This window comes from Somniosus microcephalus, chromosome 32 (assembly GCF_052327205.1).
Source record: "Somniosus microcephalus isolate GS21.2 chromosome 32, FLI_Smic_1.0, whole genome shotgun sequence".
NCBI lineage: Eukaryota > Metazoa > Chordata > Chondrichthyes > Squaliformes > Somniosidae > Somniosus > Somniosus microcephalus.
The window spans coordinates 32,030,477-32,043,718 of NC_141018.1; the positions used below are offsets into that span (position 1 = coordinate 32,030,477).

Consider the following 13,242-nt stretch of genomic DNA (forward strand, 5'->3'; position numbering starts at 1 on the left):
CTAATTTGCTTGTCTTAATTTAAGTTGCAAAACATTACTGCTCTGCACAGCAAAAAAAAAAATCTTGCATTGCATGTTTCGGATTTTTTTATTCTGCAGCGAAGGCAACAGCACCCTGAATTATAATTGCACAACACAAATTCCGAAGCATGTTGCAAAAAAATGTTACAAACGTAACGGGTGCAGAATTTAGCTGAAATAAAGGAAACGGTTTTTATTTATATGCATAAAAGTCAGTTGCTATATTTTATCTTTATTGCCAGCAGCGTGGCTTTAATTGCACGGATTATTTCCCCCCCGGAAGCATTTCGTTTGTGTCGAGGGAAGTTGTTAAGGTTCAGTTTGCAAAGTGAAAGTGGGTGGAGTCTTGAGAGTGGGTCTGGCTCGCTCTCAATTTTTCTCTCTGTCTCTCTCTCGGTACATTTATTTAGAGGCCGGTCCTGTGCCCTCTTGAATGGAGCTACTGGATGGCTGGCTGTGCTCCACCCAAACTGGAGGAGTTTATCCTCACGGAGAAACTGGGCAGTGGCACCTATGCCACTGTGTATAAAGCCTACAGGAAGGTGAGCGACTGATAGTTAGAGCGTCTCACCGGCAGCAGGGAGTTTGGGCAATGGCACCTGTGCTACAGGTGAGAGACTGGTGGGCACACCTGTATATAAAACCTATAGGGAGCTGTGCTCAGGCAATGGCACCTGTGCTACAAGTGAGATACTGGTGGGCACACCTGTATATAAAATCTATAGGGAGTTGTGCTCAGGCAATGGCACCTGTGGTACAGGTGAGATAATGGTAGGCACACCTGTATATAAAATCTATAGGGAGCTGTGCTCAGGCAATGGCACCTGTGCTACAGGTGAGATACTGGTGGGCACACCTGTATATAAAATCTATAGGGAGCTGTGCTCAGGCAATGGCACCTGTGCTACAGGTGAGATACTGGTAGGCACACCTGTATATAAAGCCTATAGGGAGCTGTGTTCAGGCAATGGCACCTGTGGTACAGGAAAGAGACTGGTGGGCACACCTGTATATAAAGCCTATAGGAAGCTGTGCTCAGGCAATGGCACCTGTGCTACAGGTGAGACACCGGTCTGGGCATCACACATATCTTGGACAGTCCTACCTTGTATTTCATTCTATGTATTTAACAACCCTTTGGATTTATTTTTATGTACATAGTGGTTTTAAATTTACTTTTCATTAATCCATCATTTGGATGAAACCGTGCGTGTAGGCCCTCTCTACCTGTTCAGGTGGATGTGAAAGATCCCACAGCACTTCTGTGTGGAAGAGCTGGGAGTTCGCCTCATCAACATTCAACCCTCAATTAGCAGCACCAAAAATTGATCAAGTGGTTTCATCTCGTTTACACTTTGTTGGATCTTGCTGTGCGCACATTGGCTGCCACCTTTGCTGACTGAACAACAGTAATTAATTGGCTGTGAAGCACTTTGGATCATCCTAAGGATGCGAAAGGTGCTATATAAATGCAAGTTCTTTTTGTCTTTTGCTTGTCCGAATGGCCTGACTTAAATTGAGGTAATGTTCTAGGTTTATTTCATCTGCGCTGTTTAATACTATAACCTAATGCTATCGTCCTTCTAGACTGTAGAGCCTGAAGATGATACACTATGGCCCAGCCTCCGTCAATCAACCGCAGTCTATAGTGCAAACAATCCTGGCTCATTCATCCCCGACAGCTCCCCAGATACACGAAAATGTGGGTGTACAATTCTGCCTTGGAGCTGGTAACAGCTGAGTAAATATAAAAGAAAGGCTTGCATTTATATAGCGCCTTTCACGACCTCAGAATGTCCCAAAGCGCTTTACAGCCAATGAAATACTTTTTGAAGTCTAGTCACTGTTGTAATGTAGGAAACACGGCAGCCAATTTGCACACAGCAAGCTCCCACAAACAGCAATGTGATAATGACCAGATCATCTGGTTTTTACTGACGTTGATTGAGGGATAAATATTGGCCCAGGACAAACTCCCCTGCTCTTCTACGAAATAGTCCCAATTATTGGGATTTTTTAGGACCACTTGAGAGGGCAGATGGGGGGCCATAGTTTAACATCTCTTCTGAAAGACAGCACCTCCAACAGTGCAGCACTCCCTCAGCATTGCACTGGGAGTGTCAGCCTAGAATTTTGTGTTCGAGTCTCTAGAGCGAGATTCGAACCCACAACCTTTTGACTCAGAGGCGAGAGTGCTAGCTCACTGAGCCACGACTGAACATTTAATGAGGGATGCTGATCTTGCACATTTGCTCCGTGTGAGGCGCAATATAGAAATGGAGACCAGCTCTCCATTATGAGTGTAAGAGGAGGCACATGATACATGGGCACGTTGCTCGACTGAAAATGGATGACTTGCGCCAATATAAAAATGCTTTAATTGTTCCTCGTAGCTCAGCCCACTTGCATTTGCACTGTTTACAATCTTACCTAATCGGAACCTTTTTTTGCCACCCAACTATTCAGTTCTCTTAATGGAGAGAGAGAGTGAGCTGCCCTTTGTGTTCCAACAGGTGAACAGTCGAGAGGTGGTGGCGGTTAAGTGCGTGAGTAAAAAAAGTTTGAACAAAGCCTCGGTGGAGAACCTCCTGACTGAGATCGAGATCCTGAAGACGGTCACGCACCCTCACATTGTGCAGCTGAAGGATTTTCAAGTGCGTTTGACTGTGTGAAAATGGTAGCAGATATATTTATGAAACCAACAGAGTTGGATATGTAACTTCAACCACAATGGGCTTCCCCCATATACACACTCACGTATATTTAATATATGTATGTGTGTATGTATATATACATATATATACTTGTATTATATATATTTACTGTAGTTTTTAGAATCTTAAATTTTACTCGTTTGACATTGATCCTTTTTGGATGTCTGTGTGCTGCAGTGAGTTGTTCTTGTATCTTCGCACTCTTCCCTTGAAGAAGTACGTAGGAACAGGAGGAGGCCATTCAGCCCCTCGAACCTGTTACACAGGAACAGGATTAGGCCATTCAGCCCCTCAAGCCTGTTACACAGGAACAGGAGGAGCCCATTCAGCCCCTTGAGCCTGTTACACAGGAACAGGAGGAGGCCATTCAGCCCCCTCGAGCCTGTTACACAGGAACAGGAGGAGGCCATTCAGCCCCTCGAGCCTGTTACACAGGAACAGGAGGAGGCCATTCAGCCCCTTGAGCCTGTTACACAGGAACAGGAGGAGGCCATTCAGCCCCTTGAGCCTGTTACACAAGGACAGGAGGAGGCCATTCAGCCCCTCGAGCCTGTTACATTAGGAACAGGAGGAGGCCATTCAGCCCCTCGAGCCTGTTACACAGGAACGGGAGGAGGCCATTCAGCCCCTCGAGCCTGTTACACAGGAACAGGAGGAGGCCATTCAGCCCCTCGAGCCTGTTACACAGGAACAGGAGGAGGCCCATTCAGCCCCTCGAGCCTGTTACACAGGAACAGGAGGAGGCCATTCAGCCCCTCGAGCCTGTTACACAGGAACGGGAGGAGGCCATTCAGCCCCTCGAGCCTGTTCCGCCATTCAATTAGATCAAGGCTGGTCTGTATCTTAACTCTATCTACCTGCCTTGGTTCTGTAACCCTCGATACACTTGCCTAACAAAAAAAAATGAATCAAAATTCAGAATTTTCAATTGACCCCCCCCCCCCCCACACACACCTCCAGCCTCAACAGCGTTTTTGGGGGAGGGAGTTCCAGATTTCCACAACCCTTTGTGCGAAGAAGTGCTTCCTGACATCACCCCTGAACGGCCTGGCTCTAAATTTAAGGAGATGCCTCTTGTTCTGGACTCCCCCACCAGAGGAAATAGTTTCTCTCTATCCACCCTATCAACTTTAATCATCACTAATACCTCAATTAGATTTCCCCTTAATCTTCTAGACTCAAAGGAACACAAGCCTAGTCTATACAACCTGTCCTCATAATTTAACCCTTCTAACCCTGGTATAATTTTGTTGAATCTGCACTGCACCCCTTCCAAAGCCAATATACCCTTCATGAGATGTGGTACCCAGAATTTTTTTTAATTCATTCATTCCTGGGATGTGGGCGTCTCTGGCAAAGCCAGCATTTATTGCCCATCCCTAATTGCCCTTGAGAAGGTGGTGGTGAGCCACCTTCTTGAACCGCTGCAGTCCGTGTGGTGAAGGTGCTCCCACAGTGCTGTTAGGGAGGGAGTTCCAGGATTTTGACCCAGCGACGATGAAGGAACGGCCGATATATTTCTAAGTCAGGATGGTGTGTGACTTGGAGGGGAACTTGGAGGTGGTGGTGTTCCCATGCGCCTGCTGCCCTTGTCCTTCTAGGTGGGAGAGGTCATGGGTTTGGGAGGTGCTGCCGAAGAAGCCTGGGCGAGTTGCTGCGGTGCATCTTGTAGATGGTGCACACTGCAGCCACGGTGTGCCGGTGGTGGAGGGAGTGAATGTTTAAGAACTGAACACAGTACTGTAAATGGGATCTAACCAGAGCGTTATGTAACTTACATAATTTCCACCCCTTTGTATTCCAGCCCCTTGAGAGAAACCCAACATTTCCATTAGCCTTCATAGTTAGGTTTTGTACCTGTCCACTAGCTTTTAGTTGATAATAGCATTATAAAAGTGGCACTGTGATCTGCCCACTGTCCAGTCACCAGCCAGCCTTGGATGAACAGGGTCCTTGCAACCCATTGAATTTCATCCTTCCAGAATACTGACCCTACTACAGTCGCCCCATTACAGCAAGCAGCTTTTTCTTAAATGAGCTCGGTGTCCTGAGCCCATCCATCTTCCCCTAGCGACATGGACATACTTCCTTTCTTTACAGAGGCTGCCTGACTTCGCTGAGCGTTTGTGTCTGTTTCAGGTTTCCAGCATCCGCAGCATTGTGTGTTGTGTTTCAGTGTGTGTGTGTGTCAGTGTGTGTGTGATGCGCTATCAATTGAGTCCGGCGGGGTGAAGTGTACTAAAATTTCGTATAAACTAAAAGTTCGTGTAATTAAGTCTATCAGGTGGCCTTGTATGACGTCCTGATCGTCATAGCAGCGGCGGTGATGGTGCAGCATCCAACGCCGAACCTGGCGTCTCGTTGAGAGGTTGTGTAGTCAATGGCGGGTCCTGGGGCTGCGGCATGCCGTCTACAGGGGTCGGGGTGTGGGTAGTGGTGGGTGGCGATGGTGGTGTCTCAGGGGCACCCGAAGGTGCGAGGTCTCGTGTGGAGACTGTCCTCCCGCCCGTCCGGGTACGCTACGTAAGCATACTGGGGGTAGGCGTGGGTAGTGGTGGGTGGCGAAGGAAGTGTTTCGGGAGCACCCGAAGGTGCGAGGTCTCGTATGGAGACTGTGTCCTCCCGCCCGTCCGGGTACACCACGTAAGCATACTGAGGTTTGGCGTGGAGGAGGCTCACCCTCTCGACCAGGGGGTCCGTCTTATGGGACCTCACGTGCTTCCGCAGTAGGACGGGTCCTGGAGAAGTCAGCCATATCGGTAACGAGATCCCCGATGTGGACTTCCTGGGGAAGGAGAACATTCTCTCATGAGGGGTGGCATTGGTGGCTGTACAGAGCAGTGACCGAATGGAATGGAGCGTCGCAGGGAGGACCTCCTGCCAGCGAGAGGTCGGAAGGCCCTTAGATTTCAAGTTTAAAAGGACTGCCTTCCAGACCGTCGCATTCTCTCTTTCCACCTGGCCATTCCCCCGGGGGTTGTAGCTGGTGGTCCTGCTTGTAGCAATACCTCTCGCGAGCAGGTACTGACGAAGTTCGTCGCTCATAAAGGATGAGCCCCTGTCGCTATGAATATAGCTAGGGAAACCGAACAAGGCGAAGAGGTCATTCAGACATTTAATGACCGTGGTACTGGTCATGTCTGAGCAAGGGATGGCAAACGGGAAACGGGAGTACTCGTCAATTATATTGAGGAAGTACACATTGCGGTCAGAGGAGGGGAGGGGCCCTTTAAAATCGACGCTCAGGCGCTCGAAGGGGCGCATGGCTTTGATCAGGCTCGCTCTGTCTGGCCTATAAAAATGCGGTTTGCACTCGGCACAGATTTGGCAGTTCCTGGTCATGGTCCTGACCTCCTCGATGGAGTAGGGCAGGTTACGGGATTTGATGAAATGGAAGAACCTGGTGACCCCCGGGTGGCAGAGGTCATTGTGGAGGGTCTTCAGTCTATCAACCTGCGCGTTGGCACATGTACCACGTGATAGGGCATCTGGGGGCTCATTGAGTTTCCCGGGCTGGTACAAGATATCGTAATTGTAGGTGGAGAGTTCGATTCTCCACCTCAAGATCTTGTCATTCTTGATTTTGCCCCTCTGCTTATTATTAAACATAAAAGCTACTGAACGCTGGTCAGTGAGCAGGGTAAATCGTTTTCCGGCCAGGTAATGCCTCCAATGTCGCACAGCTTCCACAATGGCCTGGGCCTCCTTTTCGACAGAGGAGTGTCGAATCTCGGGGCCCTGGAGGGTCCTTGAGAAAAAGGCCACGGGTCTCCCCGCCTGGTTAAGGGTTGCAGCTAGGGCAAAGTCGGATGCGTCGCTCTCCACTTGGAAAGGGATGGACTCATCCACTGCGTGCATTGTGGCCTTCGCAATATCTCTTTTTATGAGAGTGAAGGCTGCACATGCCTCTGCTGTCAGGGGGAAGGAGGCGGACTTGATGAGGGGTCTGGCTTTGTCCGCATAGTTGGGCACCCACTGAGCATAGTACGAGAAAAACCCTAGGCATCTCTTCAGTGCTTTTTGGCAGTGGGGGAGGGGGAGCTCCATAAGGGGGTGCATTCTGTCGGGGTCGGGGCCGATGACTCCGTTCTCCACTACGCAGCCAAGAATGGCAAGGCGCGTGGTACGAAACATACATTTGTCCTTGTTGTATGTTAGATTCAGCTGCTGGGCCGTACGGAGGAATTTCTCTAGGTTAACATCATGGTCCTGCTGGTCGTGGCCGCAGATGGTGACGTTGTCTAGATAGGGGAAAGTGGCCTGGAGCGCGTTCTGGTCAACCATCCGGTCCATCTCCCGTTGGAAGACTGAAACCCCGTTGGTGACGCCGAAGGGAACTCTGAGGAAGTGGTAGAGACGACCGTCAGCTTCAAAAGCTGTGTACTGGCGGTCCTCAGCCCTGATGGGGAGCTGGTGGTATGCCGACTTCAGATCAATCGTCGAGAACACCCGGTATTGTGCTATCTGATTGACCACGTCAGATATGCGGGGGAGTGGGTATGCATCCAACTGGGTGTAGCGATTGATCGTCTGGCTGTAGTCAATAACTAGGCGCTGTTTTCCGCCAGTCTTCACTACCACCACTTGTGCTCGCCATGGGCTGGTGCTACTTTCAATAATCCCTTCCTTCAGGAGTCTTGCTACTTCGGATTTAATGAAGCTCCTATCCCCGGCACTGTACCGCCTGCTTTTGGTAGCGATGGACTTACAGTCGCGGGTGAGGCTAGCGAACAAGGGGGGGGGGGAGACTTTAAGCGTGGAGAGGCTGTAAATGGTGCGCGGCGGGCGATTTAAAAGCTGCTGGCTGCAGACTGTGAGTGGGGGGGGGGGTCCGTCGTACGCTAATGTGACACTTTTAAGGTGGCACTGAAAATCCAACCCCAGTAGAACGGCAGCGCAGAGATGGGGCAGGACCAGAAGTTTAAAATTTTTGTATTCTGTGCCCCGTACTGAAAGGGTCACTACACAGTAGCCACCGACGTCCGCTGACTGGGCTTTGGAAGCCATAGAGATCCGATGGCGCGTCGGCAGGACCAGGAGAGAGTAACTGCGCACCGTGTCGGGGTGGATAAAGCTCTCCGTGCTCCCGCTGTCAAAAAGGCAGGTAGTGGCGCGGCCGTTTACCGTAATGTCCATCATGGACCTGGACAGCTGATGAGGGAGAGATTGGTCCAGCGTCACGGAGGCCAGCGTATGGCCAAGCGAGTCGATGTGGTCGTCAGATGAGGCGGTGGTTGAGTCCGGGTCCCCCGTGATTGAAGTTGGAAGCGCCCAAGATGGCGGACAAAATGGCGGCGCCCATGATCCCGATCCCCACGCGGCTGGGGGAGCCCAAGATGGTGGACAAGATGGCTGCCCCCACGGTTCGCACGCGGCGCTGCTGGCATTAGCGGTTTTACCTTTGCAGGCGCTGACATAGTGTCCTTTCTTCCCGCAGCCGGAGCAGGTAGCGTTTTTCGCCGGGCAGCGTGCTCTGGGGTGTTTTGCCTGGCCACAAAAATAAAATTTCTGTGCCTTGGACATCGCTGCAGCAGTTGGAGGTGGCGGTCCCATGACCCAAGGTTGCGGCGTCCACGGTGCGGAGCGGTTAGGGGAGAAAGCGTCCATGTTCCTGTGGGCCGCGTCGAGCGAGAGCGCGAGGGACACTGCCTTTTTCAGGTCTATTTCTCCCTTCTCCAACAGTCTCTGCCGGGAGTAGTCGGACCTTAGACCCGCAACGAAAGCATCTCGGATCAGTCCCTCCGTGTGTGCTGCGGCTGATACTTCTTTGCAATCGCAGCCTCGGCCGAGTATCCATAGTGCCCGTAGGAAAGCCTCCACCGATTCCCCGGGTTGCTGTCTGCGGGATCTTAAGAGGTGCCTGGCATAGACCGTATTTACCGGGCGTGCGTACTGCCCTTTAAGCAGATCGATAGCCGCCGCGTAGGTCGTCGCGTCCTGGATTATTGTATAAACTTGGTGGCTCACCTTTGAGGCCAGGATTTTCAGCTTGTTTTCGTCTAGGGTCACAGTTGAGGCTTCCAGGTAAGCCTCGAAGCAACGCAGCCATTGTGCGAATTTGGTAGCCGAACCCGCTTCTTGGGGGTCTAGGTCCAGGCATGTTGGTCTGAGGGCTTGCAGCAGCGCCTGCTGCTCAGCGTTTGGCGCCGTCGGTTGATGCAGCTCCTGCTGTTCAGCATTTGGATCCGACATTTTGTTTTGCTAATAAAATTGATGCGCTATCAATTCCTCATAAAAGACAGAGAGTTAATTAATAGGCTTTTATTAGCAAAGAACAGAGCATGCCTCTCGTGGTTGCCTGGTATCCAAAAGGGCAGGGGGCTGCAGAGCAGTCACCTTTATACCCGGGCATGTGGGTGGAGCCAGGGGCGGAGTCAGCTGAGGCATGCATAGGCACAACAGTGTGCAACAACAACAACAACAACAATAACAAACAGTGGTTTACCACAGTGTGTGTGTGTGTTTCAGTGTGCGTGTGTGTGTGTGTTGTGTTTGAGTGTGTATGTGTGTGTGTGTGTGTTTATTTTGTGCACTGAGCTTTGATCATCCCCGGTAACCTCCTGGTAAACCTCCTCTGCACCCTCTCTAAGGCCTTGACATCTTTCCTGAAGTGCGGTGCCCAGAATTGTCCACAATACTGCAGCTGAGGAGAGAGCAGTGATTTATAAAGTTCCAGAGCGTGGACAACAGCCTATGATTGCCACCCACTAAAACACCCACTCCGCTTTTCCCGCTGGGAGCAACAGATTGCGGAATCACCCCTCCTGTGTCAATACTCCATGGAACTGTGCTGCCTGCAGCGGACTTGGGGGGGGGGGTTGGTGGCAGGACGGTTACCCAGGTCCCCTCCTCACACCGTGGAATATTTTGGGGATATTCCTGTTTGCGGACAAGGTTGGCCATGGTGGGGGTGGGGGGGTTGCAGTTTCTGGTTCCCGTGGTTTGTAACGTGCACTCTGTCCCTGTTTCGGCAGTGGGACAATGGAAACATTTACCTCATCATGGAGTTCTGCGCCGGCGGCGATCTCTCCCACTTCATCCGCAGTCGCAGGATGCTTCCCGAGCGAGTGGCCAGGCGCTTCCTACAGCAGCTCGGTAAGAGAGAAGGAACTTGCGTTGGAATAGCGCCTTTCCCGTCCGCAGGGTGTCGCGAAGCGCTTCGAAGGCGCTGAAAGCATCTGCCGTGGCTCAGGGGGCAGCACTCGCTCTCGCCTCTGGGTCAGAAGGTCGCGGGTTCGAGTCTCACTCCAGGGACTTGAGCACAAACAACTAGGCTGACACTCCCAGTGCAGTGCTGAGGGAGTGCTGCACTGTCGGAGGGGCCGTCTTTCGGGTGAGACGTTAAACCGAGGCCCCGTCTGCTCTCTCAGGTGGATGTAAAAGATCCTACAGCACTGTTTTGAAGAAGAGCAGGGGAGTTATACCTGGTGTCCTAGGCCAATGTTTATCCAGTAGATGTTTGTTCAGTGTAAGGGTAAACCGGGAGAGCTTCTTCTCCCCGAGACGGACCCTCTGATATAAAGGGTCGACGTCCGCCTTATTCCCAATCAATCACTCGGAGTCCGGAGGTTCGTTCAGTAAAGCAACTTTATACAAGTCGACAGGGGAGTTACTCATCCTGGGACGAATGCTCCCCGATCGCTGAAAATCTCCTGCCTTATATACAGGTTTTGTTCTGAGTCGTGGCTACTGTTTGCAATTATGGGCATTACACGGATACATTTCTTTCATCATACAGTTGGCTTCGGGTGCAAATTCTTGTGACCTGTGTGCATTGGTCTTGTGACCCCATACGTTATCTCTCAATACATTCCTCAGTTAGTGATTCACGGTTTGTACACTTTGGCCACGACACCAGACTTCCCTTCTGGACATGTTCATAACCATTCCTTATATGGTTGGAGACATGCTCTGTTCTTTAATCCCCTCATCCTAGCCCTTTTTAACTCTTTCATTCAGTGAATGTACACACGTGAAGTACATTTACCTGCATTGTGTGTTAAGGCGCTTATTAGCGCGTGTGGCTCAAACGGTGTCGCCCAAACCACACCTGTAGCTAGTCGCCGATTCCTATTGAACCACGCATGTATCATTCCGCTGAACCATGGTGGGGGGAGGGGGCACTGTTCCCCCTAAGGTGGGAGGCCTCGCGCGGGGTGCTCACCATCCGCTGGAAGGGAAACTGCATGCCTGGCCGCTTCACACAATTTAACAGAACCGCGCTTAAAAAAAAAATGAGAGGGAGCGTTGGTGGAGGGTGCACTGTTTTTTTTTAATGTTCCAATCTGAGAACGACAAACTCGGGCCAGACCAAGAATGCAGCAAGATCTCCCCAGGCTGTGTAGTTCGCCCCCGTGTTGCGCTGTGGGGATGGGAATGGCCACTTTGGTTCTTAAGAAAAACGAACGTAATTATTTCATGAAAAAGTTGCTCCGAGTGTTCGATAAGCCAGTAAAACTTTACCGTTTGCAGAAATCGCTGTTCTTTTCTCTTAACCCCCTCCCCCTCCCCCTCTTCCTTTCACAGCCTCTGCTCTCCAGTATCTCCACCGGCGGAACATCTCTCACCTCGACCTGAAGCCGCAGAACGTTCTGCTCAGCTCGTTGACCACACCTCACCTCAAGCTCGCTGGTGAGTTGACGCCTGCTCTCTTCCCCCCCTTCCGACCCCCGACCTCCTGGTCTTTCCTGAATTTCTCCGAAGGTTGATGATGAGGTTTTAAATCCCAATGAAAGAAAGAACTTGCATTTATATAGCGCCTTTGCACCACTCCAGGACGCCCCCAAAGCGCTTCACAGCCAATGAAGTACTTTTTTGAAGTGTGTCTCTTCTTCTTCTTGGGCAGTCCCTCGGAACCGAGGATGACTTGCTTCCACGTTAAGAATGAGTTCTCAGGTGACTGATGAGTCCAATGTGGGACCAACAGTCTCTGTCACAGGTGGGGCAGACGGTGGTTGAAGGGGCGGGTGGGTGGGGTGCTTGGGTTGACGTGCGCTGCCTGCGCTTGGCTTCCGCTTGCTCCCGGCGAAGTGGAGTCACAGTTGCAATGTAGGAAACACGGCAGATAATTTGCGCACAGCAAGCTCCCACAAACAGCAATGTGATAATGACCAGATCATCTGTTTTTATTATGTTGATTGAGGGATAAATATTGGCCAGAACACCGGGGAGAACTCCCCTGCTCTTCTTCGAAATAGTGCCCGTGGGATCTTTTACATCCACCTGAGAGAGCAGACGGGGCCTCAGTTTAACATCTCATCTGAAAGAACTTACAAAAGTGGCACTGTCCCAGTCACAAGCTAGCTTTGGAGGAACAAGACCCTTGGAGCCCATTGGATCCCATCCTTACAGAAGACCGACCCTACGGTCTCCCCATTACAGCACCCAGCTCTTTCTTAAATGAGCCCAGTGTCCTGGGCCCATCCACCTTCCCCTAGCAACACAGCTCAGCTAATGATTTCTTTCTTTTATTTGTTCCTGGGATGTGGGCGTCGCTGGCAAGACCAGCATTTATTGCCCATCCCTAATCGCCCCTGAGAAGGTGGTGGTGAGCTGCCTTCTTGAACCGCTGCAGTCCGTGTGGTGAAGGTGCTCCCACAGTGCTGTCAGGGAGGGAGTTCCAGGATTTTGACCCAGCGACGATGAAGGAACGGACGATATTTGCCCAAGTCAGGGTGGTGTGTGTGACTTGGAGGGAAACTTAGCGCTCAACTCTGAACCACTCATCACCCATTTCTTTTCTCTCTCTCTTCTGAGATTGTGATTGGTTCCTGTTGATTCTATGTCCCGTGTCTATTTTAGTGTCCAGCTCCTCCAGCCCGACAACCCTCCCAGATCTCCAATTTCCTTCACCCCGCCATTGGTGGCCGTGCCTTCAGCCGCCTAGGTCCTAAGCTCAGGAATTCCCTCCCTAAGCCTCTCCACCTCTCTCTCTCTCTCCTCCTTAAAATCTACCTCTTCGACCAGGTCACCTGTCCTAATATCTCCTTATGTGGCTCACTGCTAGATAACGCTCCTGTGAAGCGCCTTGGGGATGTTTTACGTTAAAGGCGCTATATAAATGCAAGTTGCAGTTGTTGTCCAGATACAGAATTAACAAATAGGCACTGTTTGCTTAAAAGAAAACTCTCTCTTTTTAAGGTCCCGATTTTGATCTGCTGTCTTGTCTCGTCTGCAGACTTTGGTTTTGCCCAACACATGTCCCCCTGGGATGAGAAACACGTTCTACGCGGATCCCCTTTGTACATGGCGCCCGAGATGGTGTGTCGGCAGCAGTACGACGCCCGAGTGGATCTGTGGTCGGTGGGCGTTATTCTCTACGGTGAGCCTCAAATGTAGGATGGGCGGTTCTTGAGGGAGGGAGACAAGGGTGGCGAGATCAATCAAGAACTTGGGTGAGCACCTCCCCCCCACCCCCCTCCCCGGCCAGGATTGGGTTTGAAAAGCCTGTAGGATATAGGAGGAAGGGAAGGTTGAGGAGTTCCACCGTTTTGAGCTCCTGTGGATG

General features: G+C 51.1%; 1 protein-coding gene across 3 annotated transcripts in view; it reads left to right on the top strand.

Moving 5' to 3' along the window:
• Positions 1-347: 347 nt before the first annotated feature.
• The window catches only part of ulk3 (unc-51 like kinase 3), a 51,284-nt gene continuing 38,389 nt past the window's right edge, over positions 348-13,242 (top strand). For 2 of the 3 annotated variants that reach the window (XR_015074371.1, XM_085972315.1), the window contains exons 1-5: positions 348-563; positions 2,535-2,675; positions 9,710-9,830; positions 11,262-11,366; positions 12,913-13,056. Coding sequence is in view for 2 of the 3 variants with exons in the window: in XM_085972315.1 (XP_085828441.1) it covers positions 468-563; positions 2,535-2,675; positions 9,710-9,830; positions 11,262-11,366; positions 12,913-13,056 (607 nt within the window). In the remaining variant the exon portion in view is untranslated. Of the gene's footprint in view, positions 632-2,534; positions 2,676-9,709; positions 9,831-11,261; positions 11,367-12,912; positions 13,057-13,242 lie in introns of all 3 variants that reach the window. The other variant, XM_085972316.1, reaches the window with a different exon arrangement.